The sequence below is a fragment of the Capra hircus genome, chromosome 4 (assembly GCF_001704415.2).
Source record: "Capra hircus breed San Clemente chromosome 4, ASM170441v1, whole genome shotgun sequence".
NCBI classification, from domain to species: Eukaryota; Metazoa; Chordata; class Mammalia; order Artiodactyla; family Bovidae; genus Capra; species Capra hircus.
Window position 1 is genome coordinate 87,577,978 of NC_030811.1, and position 13,342 is coordinate 87,591,319.

Here is a 13,342-nt window from a genome sequence, read left to right on the forward strand (position 1 = left end):
AAGCTGATGTGCAGATGACACCACCCTTATGGCAGAAAGTGAAGAGGAACTCAAAAGCCTCTTGATGAAAGTCAAAGAGGAGAGTGAAAAAGTTGGCTTAAAACTCAACATTCAGAAAATGAAGATCATGGCATCTGGTCCCATCAATTCACAGATAGTGAAACAGTGGAAATAGATAGGGAAACAGTGTCAGACTCTTATTTTTTTTGGGCTCCAGAATCACTGCAGATGGTGACTGCAGCCATGAAATTAAAAGACGCTTACTCCTTGGAAGAAAAGTTATGACCAACCTAATTAGCATATTCAAAAGCACAGACATTACTTTGCCGACAAAGGTCCATCTAATCAAGGCTATGGTTTTTCCAGTGGTCATGTATGGATGTGAGAGTTGGACTGTGAAAAAGGCTGAGCACCAAAGAATTGATGCTTTTGAACTGTGGTGTTGGAGAAGACTCTTGAGGGTCCCTTGGACTACAAGGAGATCCAACCAGTCCATTTTAAAGGAGATCAGTGTTGGGTGTTCTTTGGAAGGACTGATGCTAAAGCTGAAACTCCAGTACTTTGGCCACCTCATGTGAAGAGTTGACTCACTGCTCCCAGACTTTGATGCTGGGAGGGATTGGGGGCAGGAGGAGAAGGGGACAACAGAGGATGAGATGTCTGGATGGCATCACCGACTGGATGGGCATGAGTTTGAGTGAACTCCGGGAGTTGATAATGGACAGGGAGGCCTACCGTGCTGTGATTCATGCAGTCGCAAAGAGTCGGACACGACTAAGTGGCTGAACTGAACTGAAGGATCAAGCATGGTTCTAGGCACTAGCTACAGTGACTAAGAGCAACTATCACTCCTCATAAAGCTTGTATTTTACTAATATGCAAATAAAGAGAAAATAGACATATTTAACAATCATTCACAATATTCAACATTCATTCAGTATGCAAGTCCCTATTAAAGTTCCAGGCACTGTTCTAGGATCCTGGAGCACAGCAATGAAGAAAGCACACCAAATCGCTCTGCCCTCATGGAGCTTAGATTCAGGGAGAAGACAAACATAAACAAGAAACCAGACAGTGGTTACTTATTCAGGAGAAATATCACACGGAGTCAGGTGTCATGATGACAGGTAGCTGGCTCAGACTGGTGGGGCAGGGAAAGTCACTATGAAAAGGCAACATCTGAGCTGAGTCAGCAGTCATAGGAAGGAAAAAGTCACGTGACAATCTGGGAACAGAGGATCCCAGGCAAAAAGAACAAACACAAAGATCCTGGGGTGAATACAAGCCCTGTGTGTTTCAGGGACCAGACATGATGACCACTGTGGCCAGAAGAAGGTGAAGGAGCCCTGTCTAGCATGAAATTAGAGATGAGACGGAGGTCAGGCTATAGATGGCCTTTGATGGCCAGAGGAGGGAGTTTGTTTTTATGCTAAACCTCCCATCTGAGTGTAAAAGAAAGGCCTTCCTTAGACGGTTTTCAGGCAGGAACTCAGGTGACTTGATGTGACCACCATGGGTAGGGTAATTTGTAGAGGACCTAACGTGGAGCAGGGGGACTAGGAGGTAGAGAGTGGTTGACAGAACCAAGTCCAGAGCAGGAGTGGGAGGCAGAACAATGCCCCACCTCCCGAGCTTGACCACATCCTAATCGCAGGAACCTGTGAATATGCTTCCTTACGTGATAAAAAGGACTTTGCAGACATTAAGGATACTGAGATGGGGAAATTATCCTGGATTATCCAAGTGGGCTCAATGTCATCATAAGGATCCTTATAAGAGGGAGCCATGGGGACCAGAGTCAGTAGTAGGAGAAATGATGAGTGAAGGGAAGGGGCCAGGAGTCCAAGAAGGCAGGAAGCCTGTAGAAGCTGAAAAAGGAGGGAAACATTCCCTCTTGGAGCCACAAGGAGAATCCAGCCCTGATGGCACCTTGAGTTTAGCTCAGTGAGACTTTGAGCCCCAGAACTATACAATAATACATTTGTGTTGTTTTAAGCCACTAAGCTAGCGGTACTTTGTTCCAGCAGCAATAGAAAATAAATACTAAAAAAAAAAAAAAAGGATACTGAGGAAGAATGGCCAAGCAAGAGGGATCAGAAGTAGTTGGGGGGACCAGGGGGAAGAGGTTTATCTGAGTTTACAGCAGCACAGATGGGCGTCCACCCAGATGATAAACCAAAGGTCTTTGTTCATAGAGTAATTTACTAAAGGAAGGTAGGGATGAAGGCTGTTGGAACTGAAGAGGTCAAAGAATGTGGTACCTAGGAGACTTTAATAAGGTGACCAAAATAAAAGAATGCTGAGAGCATAGGTGAATGAAGGAGAAGCAATCAAATGCCAAGGTTCTCAATGGAGAAGCAGAAGTGACTAGAAATCAGTAGAAGGTATATCGCTGCCAATGGATAGAAGGTATTATAACTGTGCAGAATGAAACAAATATGGAAGGAGTTCTGCATGAAAATGATTCAGAAATGGCCACGTGAAACTAGAAAAAGGCCAACAATACCACTGACTCCAAGGATTGGGGGTGGAGGAGCTCTAAGTTCACAGGCAAAGGTGACACAAGAACAGAACCAAAGAACTGGGAGGAAAATGAGCAGACTCTGGCATCATAGAAGCAAACAGGAGGAATGAACATGGTGAACAGCGTCAAGTGCTACTTAAGAGTCAGCAGAGACTGTCCACTGAATTCGCTGAGTGGTGGGGACAGAGCCAAATTAGAATGTAAGAAGTAATTTGGAGGTGAAACAGACAGAAAGCAAAGTCACCTCCTATTTGTGAAGCAAGCTAGAGGAGGCTTAGTGAAACGGAGGGCATTAGTGAAATTAAAGATAGGTGACATGTAAATACCAATCAGAAAGACCCAGTTGAGAGGGAGAGAGGGAGGATACAGAAGAGAAAGGATAATCACAATAATGTGAGGTCCTTGAGAAAGCAGAGGACACAGGAGCCAAAGCACAGTGCACAAGAGGGCGATTAAAGAACCAGATGCTTCCTCTGCTAGAACAGGAGGGAGGAGGAAGCGACTGACCTGGGTACCGGGGTGTCTGTAGACTGAGAAGAGCTGAGGAACTTCTGTCGTCAGGGGGCTTCCATTTGGCTTGTGAAATTTAAAAAAAAGGGGAGGGGTCATCCACAAAGAGCTGGGGCTTGTGGGGAGACGTGGGAAATTCATAAAGGGCTTAACATACTCAGCGAGAAGAGGAAGAGTAAAATTTCTGTGTGGGATACACGCTGCCATGAGGTTTTTCTCCAGCATCCATCAGACGTAGGGGTTCAGGCACCAAGAAAGAAAATTGTCGATCTACCTGGGCTGAGCTTGAAAAGTGACAGGTGAAAGGAAGTCTGCAGCTCAGGCAGGAGCATAACCAAAGTGATGATCATTGCTCTAAGGTGATAAGAGAAGGGAAACAAGAAGGGGCTGCTGGGAAATTGACAGGTCAGGGGACTCAGGATCCAACAGTGAGCACTGAGCTCACTGAAGAAACAGTGAGCAGATTGAAGACAGAGGAGTAGCTGGCTAGTTCTATCTAACTGCTTCATAATGGCACTTTAGATGTAGAACAGTTTCAAATAACAAACCTAGGATCTATGTGTGTGCATGGGTGGCTGGAATAAAGGGGAGAGAAAGAGTGGTTATCTTTATAACACCATTAAAGTCACCCAAGACAGGAGGAGCACCAGGGGCGGAGAGGGAGACACTGAGCCAGATGGTAAAGTCTCCAGTGAGGAATGACCAGGTGGCCACAAGGTAACTGCACCAAAGAACCTGTCAATTCCAAGCAAATAAAAATTTAACCAATCACATACTATCATAAATGATTAAAGCTGTTAAAGGCTCTGGCTCTAGTGTAAGCAAGGCAACCCACTCCACTATTCTTGCCTGGAGAATCCCATGGACGGAGGAACCTGGTGGGCTATAGTCCATGGGGCTGCAAAAGAGTCGGGCATGGCTGAGTGACTAAACACCAACAAAATGTTGCAACAAAGCCTGAGAGAAAATAAAGGCCAGTAGAAAATTTGAATCTATTCCTTACCTCTTTGTCATCATTTTCTCAAGACTGCTAAAAAAAAGTCTTCTACTAGAAAAAAGTGAACAGGCCTGGTGTACAGAAAACAGTTAACACTGCAAGCCTGAGCCTGCATTCAAGGCTAGCCCTTGGCTGGCATCTAGAATTTGGATTTTGGGAAGAATAACCATCACCCTAACTGATAGAAGTGGCCAAACGATTTGTACAAACAACGTGCTTTATGCTGAGGGTCTGCCTTCCTTCTGTGAGTCTGGAATTTTGGTACACGCTGTGCCTACATCATCAGCTCCCAATCAGAAACCCTTGGGCACTGAGTCTCTATGGAGCTTCCCCGACAGCATTTCACACACTGAGTCGGCACAACTCATTGCTGGAGGAATCAAGTCGACTCCACTAGACAGGACGCTTGGCGCTTCTCTTGGACCTTTCCCACCTTCCTTTTCCCACTGCTGATTTTGCTTTCTGTCCTCTTGCTGTAATAAATCTTAGCCATGAGTATGGCAATAAGCTGAGTCCTGTGAGTCCCCCAAGTGAATCATCAAACCTGGGGTTCTTGGAAACTCCCAACACAAGTGAGTTTTTATCTTAGCTGGAAATTTTTATTAATCAGCAATGCTAATGAAAGGTTGTTGCTGAACCACGGAAGACACTGGGATTCTCGGCCTCCAGAGGAGAATTCAATTCGGGGCCAGAGATGAGGCTTCATCATTCAGAGCTTTTGTGTAATAGAGTTTTATTAAAGTATAAAAGGGACAGAGAAAGCTTCTGACATAGACATCAGAAGGGGGATGGAGAGTGCCCCCTCACTAGTGTTAGCAACAGAGTTATATACCTTTTAATTAGTTATTACAATGAATCAAAAGAACGTCTGGAGGTTGTAAAGATCTTACTAGACCCACTCTCATAATTCACATTTTAAGATAACAGGATTAGCCAGGTTTTCAGGAAGGAGAAACTGTCCTCAAGCAGGATACATTGTTGTTGTATAATCCCTAGTACAGAGTTTAAACTGAGTTGTGTAATTGACTAAGACCAAGGAACGTAGACAAAAAAAAGTTTGTCCTTTCCTCCTCCTTGAGAATTCCAGACCCCTCTCTCCTTGGGGACCCCCGGATTTCTCATCAACCTGCCTAGGAATTGACTCTCTCACTAATAGCATCAGCATTTTACTGTCAAACATTCTGAATATGTCTCTGTCTATATAGATTTTATACACAAGTTCAGTTTTCTGTGTCAACTCCTTTAAGAGAAAGGCATGAGGAAAAGCCACATAAACATTCAGTATGGCTTTCCATCAAAAAGCCAAGAATATATTCCTTCCTTCCTATGCCAACCTGAGCACTATGTTTTAGTGTGACTTTCTCAAGTCTGAACCATGGCCCTGATGAGTATTACTGGGCAAGTTATTAAGTCTCACCTCCCTTTCTTCATCTACAAAATTAAAACAATTACAGTGTCTATCTCCAAGGGAGTTGTAAAGATTAATGCATTCACATAGAAAGTATTTATTGCAACCCATGGCATAAAAAGCTATATTTGTGTTGTAATTATCACCTGTCCTTCAAACTCCAGATTTTTATTCTTTGGTGGCCTGAACTGGTTTAATAGTCTTACCTCTATATATTAGGTCTGATAAATTTTCTAAAACATAATACTAATTTTTTAAATTTAACTTACTTATAAAAAATGAAATTACAAAAAGACAGAAATATTCTAGTCTCAAAATGACAGAACTGGAAATTAAATCTTGGGAATAAACCCTATTTTAACAGCAAAGCTTCTTTTAATATAAGAATATAAAATGAAATGTAAAACAAAAACTGTCACTTGGTTATTTCTGAGAATAACCCGAGTACACAGTCTCATGTCCCCAAAATTCCAAAGAGAGTAAAGACAGACTCAAAGGTGGAATTTTATCAAGAGCAACTGAAGTGCAAGAAGATGTTCATATAAGATCACTGGAGTGTAAAAGGCAGCTCTTTTTTATGCTTGTAACCATACTTAATATTCAATTTTACAAATATTCATTTTATAAGATAGCCTGCCACACACACATACACAAATTTTACAAGTGTGTGGTGCATTATGTCTGAATTACAAAGTGTGTACTACAAGACTTAATTAGCTCAGTAAGTCTTCCAGGTTTTAACTGCACAGTTCCCCTAAATCTGCATTCTCTGGAAAAAAAAAAACAAAACAGATACAGGTAAAGAGGGCTCATCAACCAGCCTGTCTTATTCCAAATCTGATTAAAGAAAATCTAAGTGGCCACCAGGAAACCAGAAAATAAGACAAAGAAGTATATTAAGGTTTTCAAATTCCAGATTTTCAGTTATTCAGCACAGAAGCACAGTGACAGGTACTAAGCCACAGTAATTAATAACCCATTGCTAACTTCTACTATGAGTGCCTGGGACTTTGACCTCAAACCTGCCAGGATTAGAGCCCTTGGCGACAGGGTACCCCAGGTTTTGTTTGAACCACACTCCATGAGGCTGGTTTCCTCTGTCTAGGACTGAGACCACCAATGGGAGAAGTGCTTGTGTAGTTGACATATCACTGGTGACATAACTGGTTAGGAGAATACTGAAACCCAGGCCAGGACAGGGGACTCTGGAGGCTCTCTGCACACAGCAAGTTTGTGTACAATGCTCATCATTCCCTGAAAACAAGCTGAATTAAGTGAGTTCATTTTACCTCTTTATTAACATATTCCCCAAGAAAATATTATACCAGATGAAACCTCTTTTTTAGATCAAGAGAAGGCACAGCACTTTTTCTTTTGTATTGCTTTGTTTTCATTGGAGTGAGATTGGTTTACAACCTTGTGTTGGTTTTTGCTGTGCAAAGTGAATCAGCTGTGTGTGTGTGTATATATAGAATAGTGAACACATTCAAACTCACCATTGTAAAAGTACTGACAGTTGGTTTCTTTTCTTTCTTCTCATCTTTTTTACTGAAAAACCTAGCAACAGAATTACATAAAACTTTAAAAACTATGTAAATCTATATCCAATCAACGTAGAGCTTATATTTAGCAACAACCAGGACAAAGAAACATGTCTACAGTGTCATTAAAAAAGCAGGTTATAATACGATCCCATTTATAAAGTTTAAGTATGTTTACATATACCTAGAAATCTATACACGGGGCTATCACTGGGTGTTGAGATTTCAAATTATTTTCTTCCTTGTGCCTTTGGTATTTCCTAATTTTCTATGATGTATACACAGAGACACAGAAATTTGGAATTAGAAAAACTAACACTAAAAAAAGAGAGCTTCCTGTCTTTCTTCTACTTAGAACTCACTCATGCTCCCCAGAGTTAATCCCTTTAATTATCATCTCAGTGATTTTAGCAACAGATAGTCTATCCTTCTATCTACCTAGACATTATCCTTCATCTACCTAGATGTTATTCCTTTACTTCAGAGAGAGTAGTGGCAAACATGCAGGGCAGAAATTATCCTAAGAAAGAAACATAATTCAATCACTCTCCATGAGCAAATCTAATTCTGAAAAGATGTCTGGAGCCCTAAATGGGCCGTGGTGGCAATACACACAACCTAGAAAAAGCACCATCAAAAAGGATGGTTTGTAAACTGAAAAAAGAGCTGTCCTCAGGCAGAGAAAGGTCAGTTATTTCGAGCACAGATTCAAAACTCTCTAACTAATGTTCTACTCTAACTGCCATCCAGCATATGAGAGCAACCTCCGCATCTGTATTTTCCTATTTCTAAAAAGAAAGACTATCTCAGGGAAGAAGTACATTCTTTTTACACAGCTTTTCAAGTTCAAAAAGTAAATTCATCTGTGTCTTTGTTCTTTATGCTAAGCAAGGTCAAAGAGTCGAAGAAACTTCTAAAGAAAAAAATCCAGAGTCTACTCCATATTTGGCTTTGGAGCGACGTTCCACTGCTGAGAAACACACAAAATATACAAACATAGTTCTTCAGATTCGGTTCCACCCTATTCCCAGTAAAGGCACGGTTTCAGTACCCCTGGAATCAGGGTGAGAGAAAAATAGCCATACAGAATTGAGTTTTAGCTCTAAGCTTTTTATTTATTTTTTCATTCTCCAAAACTGCGGCTACTCTGAAGAATTTATAATGTTCCAGACACTGGCTAAGTAAACACTTTCCATACAAGACCTCATTTCATCTTAATCTCTGTGAGGCAGGCACATTTTTATCCTTCCTTTATAGACAAGAGAACTGCAGGTGAGTAGAGTTAACTCACTTGTCCAAGGTCACACAGTTAGAACAAAGCCAAGCTTTCCACGGAGAAGTCTAACTCCCAGACACCAGGCTATCTGGTGCAGTGTCAGACTTCTGAGATGCTCCCTGCCGGGAACACTGACTGTCACCCCTCCTAGAAGATTCATTTATTCCCATTTGCTCCAACGCAGTGCTGACAAATAGGAAGTTGCTTATAAAATCACATTTTAATAAAGAATCTTTACAAATACAAATAGGCCAAAGGGTACTATTACCCAAGCATTATACCTATTCACATTATCAGCAAGTCACATGCTTCTTTATGACTCTGAATTAGAATATACAGTTTAAAAAACAAACTCATAGAAAAAGAAAAGATTTGTGATTTCTAGAGGGGGAAGACAGGATGAGAGAAAGCTGCTCCAAAGGTACAAACTTTCAGTTATAAGATAAGAGTGCTAGAGACGCAATGTGCCACAAGATGCCTACAGTTAACACTGCTATATGATACAGATGAATCAGCTGTTAAGAGGGTGGATCCTAAAATTTCTCATCACAATATTTTTAATTCAAACCATTATGCTATACACTTTAAACTTACAAGGTACTGTAGGTCAATTATAACTCAATAAAACTGGAAAAATACATAGCTTTATAAAAAACAGATTCACATCAATAATGGTGAGCACACTTTAATGTTACTTAACTAAAAAAAAAAAAAAAAATTCTAGTTTGAAAAAAACGTTTGTAGACCATGACAGCAATCAACAATAAAATGACAGTATATGCAAGTTCAAAAGAAATAGTTTTCAAAATATGGGCTCTTACAGAAAAATAAATAAGTAAATGTCCCACAAATATTTATTGAATACCTTTTTCAAAAAGGGTCGAGAGGGAAGGGACATATGTATACCTATGGGTGATTCGTGTTTATGTTTGGCAGAAACCAACACAATACCGTAAAGCAATTGTCCTTCAATTGAAAATAAATAAATTTTTTAAAACTGAGGTATAACTGACATACACTGTATTAGTTTCAGGTGTATAGGAGAATGATTTGATATTTGTATATATTGGGAAATCATCACCACGAGTCTAGTTAACATCTGTCATCATACAAAATCACAGAATTTTCTTCCTTGTGATGAGAACTTTCAATATTTACTCTTAGCAACTTTCAAATATGCAATACAGTGTTATTAACTGGAGTCACACTGCTGTACATTATACCTCCGTGACTTAATCTGTAACTGGCACTTTGGACCTTTTGACCCCCTTCACCCGTCCCCCTTTCCTCCACCTCTGGAAACCACCAATCTATCAAATAAATTTTTCCTTCCACAGAGCCTTAATACTTCTTATCTCAATGTCCCTAAGTGTTTGCATCAAAAAATATGTATTTTTTAACGTACCAAGTTTAAAAACTTAAAAACAAAAAGGGATGTATCTACCTTCCACTCTATATAATCTATTTTATGAAAATTTATTATGAAAACCTTCAAACAAAAAGAATATTAATAATGACTACCCATTAAAAATTCACCTAGATTCAACAGCTGTGAACATTTTGACCTTATTTTCTTTAATGCATAAAGAAGTTTGTAACTGTTAATCGCCAAACTACTTGAAAATAAGCTGCAAAGATCATGGCACTTCACATGTTTTCCTACCATTATCACATACAATAAAAATAACAGCAATTTTGATATCAATCCACATTTAAAATTTCCAAGAATGGTTTCTATAGGTTTTTCCTTTTTAGAACTCTGATGTAATTAAGGCTCATGTATTATATGTGGTGGTTTTGTTTCTTTGTTGTTGTTTAGTCACTAAGCCGTGTCTGACTCTTTTGCCACCCCATGGACCGTAGCCCGCCAGGCTCCTCTGTCCAAGGGATTTCCTAGGCAAGAATACTGGAGTGGGCAGGCTACCACTTCCTTCTCCATTAGTCTCTTTTGTCTCTTTTAAATCTAGAAATTCTTCTCCCTACCTGCTACTGCTGCTAAGTCACTTCAGTCGTGTCCGACTCTGTGCGACTCCATAGACGGCAGCCCACCAGGCTCCCCCGTCCCTGGGATTCTCCAGGCAAGAACACTGGAAATATTGACTTTTTATAGAAACAAAAGCAGTTGTCTTATAGAATGTCCCACATCTTGGATATGTCTGTTTCAATCTTTGTCCAAATTGTGCAGTAAGTATGAAATACAGATTTGAGGATACATTGTAAAAGAGAATGCAAACTATCTCATTAATAATCCTCATTACATGTAGAAATAATAGGTTTAATATACTTGGATCCTTAAAATGTATTTCCAACATTAATTTCACCTGTTTCTTTTTACTTTTTAAAGGTTGCTATTAGAAAATTAATAATTACAAATGTGGTTTACATCGTATGTGGTTCACATTATATTTCTATTGGACAGCATTAGTCTGAAAGCTTGATAAGTTAGATTCACTAAATGATTTTGCAAATATACTTCCTAGGTGGTGTCATGTCACTAACGCAGTCTATTCCAAGAGCCAAGCCAGGTATGATCACCTGGTTAAGGTGACTAACTGCAGTATCTTTCCACCAGAAAAAAATCACATTTTCCTTTTTCCAATTAAGAACTGTGGCTAATTTGTAGATTCAACCTTTCTCTGAGTGGTTTAGGATCCATTAACAACCCTTGCCTGAACCAATTATAACAATGCAGGTTTCAAAATTTTTCTGTGAAGAAGGTTCTCCCTCTCTCTCTCCCCCCTTCTCTCTCCCTTAGTTTTCCTCCCCGCTCTCAGAATTTTATTTAAAAGATTAATTTACTCAGTATTTCACAATCAAGTACAGTCATTATTCTTGTTGATGCTCAAACTGTCCCAGATGTGGGCCGGTGAAAGCCCCTTCAAGCCAGCTCCTGTGTCCTTTTTGATAATTGCCCTCCGCCTCTCCTTTTCAGGTACCACAAGATACTCCAACCTTGGCCTCAATTGGCATTAACCCTTTCTCTGTTGGGTGCAGATTTCCTTTTTGTAAGGAAACATTGAGAAACCAAGATTGACATTGAGTGTGCTCTCAATGGACAGAAACTGACCTATTTAAAAAAAATCATGAAATAACATTCAGATTCAACATTGTTTTAAAAAAGTCTACTTAATGTCCACACTTGTATTTCTTTTCTCTTACACTGAAAAGCTTGGTTTCTAATCATATTAATAACTTTACTAATTTAAGTTTACCATTTATTACTAACAGAGCTGAGTGAAATTAAAAATTTCCTGTACAGATATTGCACTGTGATCAAAATTTACTTACTTTATTTTTCTTATGTGATTACAGAACCAATTCTATACATAGTCAGGATAATTTTACACCATTCTAATAATTCTTTGGTAGTACACTCGTCTCACAATTACTTCTACCACAGTCAGATACTCATTGCCTTAAAAAGAAAAAAAGAATACTTAAAAGCAGTTGTGGCCTTCTGTCCCATCTGGTGCGTGCCACTAACATGCAACGTTTATGTGACTGTTTTACCAGAAGGAACACACTGGACCACAAAGCAGGCTCGCGGACGATCAACATCACACGTAAAGCAGAAGGAACACAGGAAAGGAAATGAACCTTGGCCTGTGTGGGACCAGAAAGCTGAGGAAGAAGCTCACCGTGCAAATGCTGGGCTCAACTCAAGCAAGCGAACCTCCGCAATTGCCGGCATTTAAGATACAGAAACCCATCACCACCACCACCACCATCATCAGCTCGTTTAATTCAGAGTTGGAGGCTGGAAACAAATATCCCAAGTTTCTGAAGCCACGGTAAATATGAAAGTGAAACAAACTACCTTTTTTTGTCCCTTTTCAAGAAATTTCCCCCCCCTGCTCTTCCATTGCGGCCGTCTTCAAGATCCATCGCGACCTGAGGAGCAACCACAGCCAATCAGTCAAACGTAAGATCCTCAGAAGGCTAAGGTGAAACTGAACTTTCCTACAACTTTACTCCGCCGGCAGAAGGGCGGAGCGCTCGCCCTGATGCTTCAGCGGCTCGTGGCCGCGAGGGTCGCCGCAGGGACATGCCTCAGCGTCAGGCATCCAGCCGCCGCACGCGAGCCGAGGGGCAGAGCGGCGGCCCGGCCCGGACTTTGCCCGCCTCCACCGCAGCGCTCCCTCCCGGTTCCCCACGCCATCCATCTGCCTGCGGGCTCAGAGCCCAGCTGCCCGCACAGCGCTGGCTCTGCAGGCTCGCGGCAGCAGACTCCAGGGCGCATAACTAGCTCAAAAAAACCCCCAAAACACCAACTAGAGACGGGTGCCTCAAGAGCTCCCCAACTGAGAATAAGTCTCACCCCTTTTAGTCCCCGTGGACTTGCCAACTGGCATCTCCCCTTCCCTCTCCTCCGAAGCCCTCCGCCCCAGGAGACCCAACTCAGGAAATTAGAGAGCCCACCCATCCTCCCCCCGAACCTTCTCCGTCTAGTCCCCAGCTTCCCGCGCCCTACCTCGGGCTTTCCCTCGGAATGTTCACCAAGGCGTGAACCTTTGAAGAAGAGATTCAGACTCCAGCGGAAAGACGCGGCGGATGCGAACAGCGGTCTCGGCTCCTGAGAGTCTTGAAGAGCCGCTGCTCGAACGCGCCCCGACTTCCCGTGGCCCTGCGAGCAGGGAGCGGAGAACTTGCGCAAAGCCCACGCCCGGTGCTCTGCGCTCGGCCAATCAGCCGCAGGCTCGGGACAGCTCCGGCCGGTTCTATTGAATCCTGATTGCGCCAAGTTACGAAACAGGTTGGAATTAGGGGAGGAATGTCCTCGCTTCTCTTGCCCCTCAGTAAAAGGGCGAGCAGGGGAACGCTTATCAGCTGAATCACTGAGGGCTTTTACGTTTAGAGAGCCCTTGTCTGTACAAGTCCACGAAACTATGAATGTATAGATAGATATAAATGTCAGTATAGAATTCGCTTCTTGTGACTCGAGTAGATAAGGGAAATTTTCTTTGATATCGCATCCAATATATTCTAATAAAACAATATCCGGCTTTGCCCATTCTGTAGGTTATTCCTTCCGCTCTCTTATATTTTGTTTTTCATTAGATTACACATCGTTACTTGTTTTTTTTTT

At 41.4% G+C, this 13,342-nt stretch overlaps 1 protein-coding gene across 2 annotated transcripts in view; it reads right to left on the reverse strand.

Moving 5' to 3' along the window:
• Positions 1-12,950, reverse strand: part of ABCB1 (ATP binding cassette subfamily B member 1) — a 102,731-nt gene extending 89,781 nt beyond the window's left edge. Inside the window, exons 1-4 of one of the 2 annotated variants that reach the window (XM_018047300.1) lie at positions 12,728-12,918; positions 12,074-12,147; positions 11,545-11,671; positions 6,936-6,996 (exon numbers count right to left, since the gene is read on the reverse strand). In XM_018047300.1, coding sequence (XP_017902789.1) covers positions 6,936-6,938 — 3 coding nt within the window. In that variant the 5' untranslated portion in view covers positions 6,939-6,996; positions 11,545-11,671; positions 12,074-12,147; positions 12,728-12,918. Of the gene's footprint in view, positions 1-6,935; positions 6,997-11,544; positions 11,672-12,073; positions 12,148-12,727 lie in introns of both variants that reach the window. The other variant, XM_018047299.1, reaches the window with a different exon arrangement.